General features: G+C 44.4%; 1 protein-coding gene across 3 annotated transcripts; it reads right to left on the bottom strand.

Annotated features, from left to right (window-relative positions):
* Positions 1-3,658: 3,658 nt before the first annotated feature.
* Positions 3,659-6,718, bottom strand: LOC100276745 (uncharacterized). 3 transcript variants are annotated; one of them, XM_008683423.3, is made up of 6 exons: positions 6,310-6,654; positions 6,120-6,151; positions 5,054-5,990; positions 4,775-4,943; positions 4,252-4,365; positions 3,659-4,038 (listed from the first exon to the last, which is right to left on the bottom strand). In XM_008683423.3, exons 2-6 carry the CDS (start codon positions 6,139-6,141, stop codon positions 3,892-3,894), a joined length of 1,389 nt encoding a protein of 462 aa, XP_008681645.1. In that variant the 5' UTR covers positions 6,142-6,151; positions 6,310-6,654; the 3' UTR covers positions 3,659-3,891. The 3 variants fall into 3 exon arrangements, with proteins under 3 accessions (XP_008681645.1, NP_001143933.1, NP_001393997.1); NM_001150461.3 differs by lacking the exon at positions 6,120-6,151 and having other exon boundaries at positions 3,665-4,038; positions 6,310-6,718; NM_001407068.1 differs by having other exon boundaries at positions 3,665-4,038; positions 6,120-6,705.
* Between the last annotated feature and the right edge of the window lie 1,636 nt (positions 6,719-8,354).

Below are 8,354 nucleotides of genomic sequence, written 5' to 3'. Positions count from 1 at the left end.
AAGGACTTCGACTTTGGTATAATCTTAACTCATTTACTTATGACCAAAGGGGAAGAAATTACTTTGGAGGGCTCTAATGATTCCGTTTTTGGCGATTCATGCCAAAAAGGGGGAGAAATGAGCCCAAAGCAAAAGGACCGCACCACCACCAATTTCAAAAACTTAGTGCTTTCCAAAAGTATTTATCAATAGGTATCCTATTGTGTTCAAAAGGGGGAGAAAGTAGTATTTCAAAAATGGTATATCAAAACCCTCTTGAACACTAAGAGGTGGATCTCTTTTAGGGGGAGTTTTGTTTAGTCAAAGGAAAAGCATTTGAAACAGGGGGAGAAAATTTCAAATCTTGAAAATGCTTTTGCAAACTCTTATTCATTTACCTTTGACTATTTGCAAAAGATTTTTGAAATGGATTTACAAAAGGATTTGCAAAAACAAAACATGAGGTGCAAACGTGGTCCAAAATGCTAAATAAGAAAGAAACATTCCATGCATATCTTGTAAGTAGTTTTATTGGCTCAATTCCAAGCAACCTTTACACTTACATTATGCAAACTAGTTCAATTATGCACTTCTATATTTGCTTTGGTTTGTGTTGGCATCAATCACCAAAAAGGGGGAGATTGAAAGGGAATTAGGCTTTCACCTAGTTCCCAAATAATTTTGGTGGTTGAATTGCCCAACGCAAATCTTTGGACTAACTAGTTTGCCCAAGTGTATAGATTATACAGGTGTTAAAGGTTCACATTCAGTCAATAAAAAGACCAAGTGTCGGATTCAACAAAGGAGCAATGAGGCAACCGAGGGCACCTCTGGCTGGAGGCACCGGACTGTCCGGTGTGCACCGGACAGTGTCCGGTGCGCCCAGAGGACGCCAACTCAAACTCTTCGCCCTCGGGAATTCTCGGAAGCCGGCGCGCTATAATTCACCGGACTGTCCGGTGTGCACCGGACATGTCCGGTGCTCCAAGAAAGCGCGGTCTCCGGAACTCGCCAGCCTCGGGTTCGCGCGGCAGCCGCTCCGCTAAAATTCACCGGACTGTCCGGTGTGCACCGGACTGTCCGGTGTGCCAGCGGAGCAACGGCTCCCTGCGGCGCCAACGGCTCTCTGCGGTGCATTTAATGCGCGCGCAGCGCGCGCAGACGTCAGGCACGCCCATACCGGTGCACCGGACATCAAACAATACATGTCCGGTGTGCACCGGACACCCAGGCGGGCCCACAAGTCAGAAGCTCCAATGGCTAGAATCCAACGGCAGTGATGACGTGGCAGGGGCACCGGACTGTCCGGTGTGCACCGGACTGTCCGGTGCGCCATCGAACAGACAGGTTCCCAACGGCCACATTTGGTGGTTGGGGCTATAAATACCCCAACCACCCCACCATTCATTGCATCCAAGTTTTCCACTTCCCAACTACTACAAGAGCTAGGCATTCAATTCTAGACACATACAAAGAGATCAAATCCTCTCCAATTCATCACAAAGCCCTAGTGACTAGAGAGAGTGATTTGCCGTGTTCATTTGAGCTCTTGCGCTTGGATTGCTTCTTTTCTTTCTCACTTGTTCTTGAGATCAAAACTCCATTGTAATTAAGGCAAGAGGCACCAATTGTGTGGTGGCCCTTGCGGGGAAGTTTTGTTCCCGGCTTTGATTTGAGAAGAGAAGCTCACTCGATCCGTGGATCGTTTGAGAGAGGGAAGGGTTGAAAGAGACCCGGCCTTTGTGGCCTCCTCAACGGGGAGTAGGTTTGCAAGAACCGAACCTCGGTAAAACAAATCTCCGTGTCTCACTTGCTTATTCGCTTGGGATTTGTTTTGCGCCCTCTCTTGCGGACTCGTTCCTTATAACTAACGCTAACCCCGGCTTGTAGTTGTGTTTATATTTGTAAATTTCAGTTTCGCCCTATTCACCCCCCCTCTAGGCGACTATCACATGCCCACTATACCTAATACATTGTAGCTAGACCACCCTTTTCTATTTATGTGTTCAAGCCTCAACTTATGACATACGTGAGCTAGAATATGTGTACCATCTAAGGCTCTTATGCACCCATCAAAGAAAGAGGCATAAGGTCTAAGCTTCTTATGCACTTTAGAAAATGTTGGATTGGACATATAATGGTTTGTGCAAAATAGTACATAGCATCTGCCACCATAGTCAATTTTCCACTAATGGTATCCAAAGACCTTTCGAATCTGTCTCTAATTTAGCGTGTCGCTTGTTGTGTCCCACATGCCCATAAGAACATCCCTAATGCCTCACATGACTCCACCACATGACTCCACCTCTTGTGTTGACCTTAACCCGTGATACCTCACTAAAGTATCATGCAATTCTATAAAAGAATCTGGAGCCATATGAAAATTGTCATGACACCTCCTAAAGTCCCTTATATTAAGTTCCACTCATTGTCGTCCTATCACGTGCGGCAATGGAGGACGAAGATTAATCATAGGAGCAAGAGTATACGAATGAGAAGCGAAAGCAGGTAGAACCGCCGCTGTACCAGCTTGCTAGAATATGGAGCTATCATCACTTGTCGTGTCGCTGTGGCCGGAGTCTTCTGCACTACTCATCTCGGAGTTGCCTACATTTAACTGAAATACAATACTCATCTTGAATTTGATTATAAATCATTCAAAACAGAAATGCAATACTTAACGCAAATATTATAAAACTAAAGTGCACAAGCACATAAATAAAACTGAACTACAATATGTCCGCAATCATCAAAGCGACCCAGAGTTATTACAACACACACGTTCAAAACTAGACTAGAAAACTTAACAGTGTACGCCAAAGCATTATTACAAGACCACACAGACAAGCTACTTCGAAATATGATCCCAGTTGAACCTAATCCAATGGAGGCGTCCCTCTTTAGTATTCAAATTAAGGAAAAACCTCCTATCTATATTGTTTTTGCATAGAATATTTGCCATGCAGTACAAATCAGAGTCTTCTTCAAGTCCATCTTGCTTTAAGACTCGCACAACTTCGTTAACTTCTTCTTGTCCACGACTAAGAGTTCTCTGGTTTCTGATACAAATGGACTCAGAAATATTAGCAATATGCTCTTCCAAACTCATCTTTTTCTTAGGATGGCTATCCACCGTGGCTTCCCTGATTGGTCTTTTAGACGATGATCTAATATTGGAGCAACCCACACCGTCATCATGATCTAATATTGGAGCAACCCACACCGTCATCATGATCTAATGTTGGAGCAACCCACACCGTCATCAGGAGTATCCTGGCTGCCATAGCTTCGCGGGGGCTCACGGACACCTCCAGCACTAATCAAATTGCCCCTGTTGTGTGTGGTTCGACCAAATAAAGTGTAAAGCTCATCAAGAAAGGATGGTGGTATTTTTCCTCAACTGCCCTGAGTACTAGGATCCCGCGTTTAAACATGGTACAGATTTAGTATTGGTCCACAAAATAAAAAAACTTGTAATCAATTCATGAGCAATGTACCCCTTCATGTGTCCCCCAATGTACCCCTTCATGTGTCCCCCAAGTACGAATCATCAGCCACCATGTACAAACCATATATAGAGATGCGTATCAGTTTATGAATAATGCTCAGAAAGTGTATATTCAATGGAAATCACTACGGTTCATTGCAGCTCGATTACGCAGTACGCTCCAAATCACTGTGGACATTCAAACTCAAAATTCAAATGCATTAGAAAAACAGTAGCACGGAAACCATACAAAGTTGCTGCAAAACTGCATAGCTTACATGCTTATATATATCTGTGTATATGAATATGATGAGTATACGCCACTAACAAAAAAAAAGGCACTCTGCTTCAACCATTACGTACATGCTGGGATTACAGACTACGGTACCACAGGCGTGCATAAAAAGAAGACGACAGATCAGAGCTTAGTACTTCTTGCGAGAGAAGTGGTTGTCGTTTGGATTTCTTTTCCCGCTGAACATTGCGAGCGCCTTCCTCACTGGAGGTTTCAATGGTGCCTTCTTATCACCACCATGCGAAAATATGTCGACCACGCCCAAGAAATCATCATCCTATAGTGAAACTGAGTGTCAGATTTGTTCCTAAACGAACTTCATCAGTCATAACAGATACCAAATAACTTGTAACAAACAAGGAAATGCATACTTGACAATAGACCACACATATATAATATACCACAGGATAACATAAACCTTTTTTTTGTCTCATTGCTTTATTGAGAATACACTTTTAAGTTATGCCTAAAAAAATGCTAGCGCACTAACCTTGTTTGACTTCTTCAGTTTAGGATGAAGAACCTTCTGAGGAAGTTGATCCTCACGAAGGATGGGGTTCTTAGTTATTGCATCTCTTCCACCTTGGGGCATTGGGAGGGAGAACTGCAAGCAAACAGGTAGACAGTTACATCTTCAGCATTCTCAGGAACTGACTCTGTAAACAAAGTTCAGGTGGACAGATGGGAAGACAATTGCAATCAATGAACTAGAGCTATCTCAAAACAGACATGAATATCCTTACGAAAGACAACCACGCTACAACAAACGTACAGTCTAGTAAGAGACCATATTGCCAGGTATGTGACTGCAAACATCAAACCAAATATCCAAATATTTTCTTCGCCACTTCATGGAAATTGTTCCCCACTACTGCACTCCTGAATGACATTGACATTACAAGCATGAAAATAGACCACACAACCAATCAAGTAATGAACCACACCCCACTACAACCATGCAGGATCAAACAAGTAGCAGAACACGTGTCGACAAGCAGCATAAATAAACTCACTTTTGTGCCTCGAAGTGTAACACGTGGGCGCCGTGAAGCCATAGTGATCCCATTTTCACCAACTGTTACCGAAACCTTCCGTAAGGTCCCACCATTACCACACTTCGGACAAAATATTTTGCCAACCTCTTGGGTCACCTTATAGCAAGCATGGCACCTCAAAACCCACCTGTCACAGAAGCATAAAAAGACATGTGTTAATGAGCCATAAAAAAATTCAACATTTGCTCTGATAGCACTATTGTACCCAAACAGATCTGAAGATGTTAATTCACATACCTATGCATCTGGCGTATCTGCATGCCACCTGGTGCTATGAGACGGAGACCAATCAGCAGGATGACATTTTGCATGGCATAATCACTAGTAACACATGCTACAGTTGATTCGGATAAGGACCTCAGGGTCCAACTCTGCTCGCTGCTCTCATCAACAATGAAATGTGCATCACCACCTCCCTCATCCTCACCTTCTATATCTAGGTTTTCCAGTTCTTTGGTGCACGCATCAGCATCATCACCGTAAGCTCGCTGATCAGAATGCAAATGTTCTCCAGCAATTTCAGTGTCATTTTCTGCTTGATGTTCAAAATCATCAGAACGTGCACTGATTATCTCAGTGACAGAAGAAAGGCCATCAGTTGAAGTCAGACCATGCTCCAATCCACTATTTTCAGAGAGAACTTTATCATCATCGATTGATGGAACAACAGAACTTGTCTCAAAACTTTGTCCAGATTCCTTGAGGGCATCACGCCTTGCCTTCCTCTGCAAATATCTTCTGTGCATGCTGCGGCTAACAGCAGGCATCCAACCTACATTGTTCTCATCGTCCTCCCATGCAACAGGTGCATCCTTCTTTGATGGCTGGAGCTCTGTATCCTCTTGTGCCCCACAGAGACTGTTGGTATCACACATCAGGATATCTTGACTCTCAATATCCTTCAGAGGAAGTATTCGAGAATTGATATCTCCACCAGCTTCAGACATCTGATCCAACTCTTCCCACTCTTTCAGGTTAGGCACATTAGAGCCCCAACCAGGCATTTGAGCTTCTGACAGCTTTCTGACATTCACCTCATGCAGAGGAGGAGGGTGCTCTCGCAAATGGCTAGTCCCATGGATCTCAGCTTCTAACATGTAAGCCAAAGCAATAATCTTTATATCAACATCTGAAAGCGTTTGGATGTCTCCTGTCTCCCTGGCAAACTTGGTAACTGCAAGCAATAAAGAAACAAAAATACATGTATACACAGTGCTCAAGACCAAGAATTGCGGCAGATGCAGCCGAGCACCCACGATATTTTTCATAAATGAGTAATGTTTAAATGTGATCTCTTGTTTACCTACGCTAAATGAAGACAACATGCTTTCTCCACTATGATTATCAGTAAGTAAGAAACAACAATAACATCAGTAGACATTAATGTAGGGTGATAAATTAACAATACAATCTACAAATTAACGACTACAAGCACTAATGCGAGAGAGATTTAACTCAGATTCATGATGCATTCGAGCGACTAGAGCAGCGACCTTTCTTAACGAACTCCGGCGCAGGTTCAACGGTCTCAACGGGAACGGGGAGGAGCCCGAGGCGCCGCCGCGCGGTTGCGTCCCGGACCTCCTCGAGCACCTCGGGCACGGTGACAAGGCGCCCCGCGGAAGTGGAGAGAGCGGAGCCGCCGGAGATGACGGCGTTGGCGTCCACCACGGCGACTGCCACGCCGCTGGAGTTGGCGCAGCTCGCCACGATGCGGCTCACCGCCTGCGCCGCTGACTCCTGCTCCACGGCCTTCCGCTGCGCCGTTGCTGCTGCTCCCCACGCCAAGGCACAGGCCGGAGTGGCCGCCGCGGGGGCGAGAGGTGGCCACGCTTCCATGAGGGTGTAGGGTTTGGGGCTCACTTTTCTGTTTGAACCCCTCGATTTTTACAGTTTAAGCTGTGTCGTTGTGATTGGTTCCGTCATTTATATTTCTAGTAGGTGAGTACCCATACGTTACAACAGGGATATATAATATTACTGTAACTTATATACAAAATATGTGTTATATTGTTATCAGAAAATATTTTATAATTCATTTGTGATCCTAACCATATATAAATTTTGTTATTTTAATCTAGTCGTTTCACCACTACATTGTAATCATCAGTATCATGCAGACTTCGATACATGCCACGATTTCTATGGTCTTATCTAGAGATGTCAATGGGAAATTCCCCATCGGGTTATAGCATCCCATACTCATACCCATCATGTTTGATCCATCCCCATACCCATCCCCATACTCATCATGGGTGCAAAACTCATCCCATACTCATCCCCATTCGGGTTTCGGGTCCCCAATGGGTCTCCATCCCCAATTGAGGGATAACTAGGTACTAACAGGTAGCACAAACAATCTAGATTTCAGACATCACCACACCGGCAAGCACTCATCCATGAACCATGATTCATTCATCCATCCATCAGAAAAGAAATAAGTACTTCGGGACCGATATAAGAAATGGAAAAATGGAGTTTGCTCACCTTCCTTGGTCACCATCTGAGTTCGTTGCCGCCCGAGAATCCATGGTCGTCATCGTCATCTGGGCAGGGCGTAGCATATGACTGGTTATTTTAGAATTTTGTTTTTTGCTAGTCTGCTAGTTGCCTTGCTGTGTTGCCTTATTCGGCTAGGACCTGGGGCCTGGTGTGCTGTCGTGCTGGGCTTGGTGGCCGGCTCGGTCTCAACTCATTCATACAAACACGACAGGTGTACACGTATGAAATACCCATGGGTAATCGGGTTCGGATTATTGCTTCCCAAACCCATACCCGTTTACCCAATGGGTGGAGATTTTGTCCCATATCCATACACATGGGTACAATTTTTGTCCCATACCCGTACCCTAATAGGGAAATTCCCCACGGGTTGGCGGGTATCGGGTCCCCATTGACATCTCTAGTCTTATCATTAGAGAGCACGTCCCATGCGAGCTCATGCGGCCACGTAGGACTGCTTTCAGAGGTCGAACTAGTCGTCAAGCTTCTTCTCGTCGTCGATGAGCGACGCCAACGCGAGCGCCTCCTGCTAGTGGTGTTTGTTCAGGGTTTCCAAGCAAGAAACATGGATTTATCTTTGGCGATGGTTTATGAAAATGACTCAAAAGTCAGATCCATGGAAAAAATATTATGGAGAATAAATGCCACGCATGCAAAAAAAATTTAAGTTAAAAATATTATTCAAACAAAAGAAATTGCATGCAAGCCTCTTCTTTAAATACTACACCCTCCTCCAAAAATATAATTCAAGAATCTCGGTGATATTTATCTACTACTACGCATTGTGCAAGGGTAGCAGGTGGGCTAGGGTAGAGATGTAGTAGATGTTTTTCCTGTCATAGATGTAGACATAAACACACATGTGGTGTAGCGGTAGCTACTACTCGCATTTGCCTAAGAGGTTGCGAGTTTGAATTCCTTTGGGGTCATTTGTGTTTTTTAATTTTAGCTAGACATGGGCTGTACGTGGGAATGGGAATGGGAATAGGCTTTGTGGGGAGGGGGGAATGGAAAAGGCAGAACATGTGAAAGGGTT

This window comes from Zea mays, chromosome 5, assembly GCF_902167145.1.
Source record: "Zea mays cultivar B73 chromosome 5, Zm-B73-REFERENCE-NAM-5.0, whole genome shotgun sequence".
NCBI lineage: Eukaryota > Viridiplantae > Streptophyta > Magnoliopsida > Poales > Poaceae > Zea > Zea mays.
The sequence above is the reverse complement of the archived record's forward strand: the minus strand, read 5'-3'. Positions and strand labels throughout refer to the sequence as shown.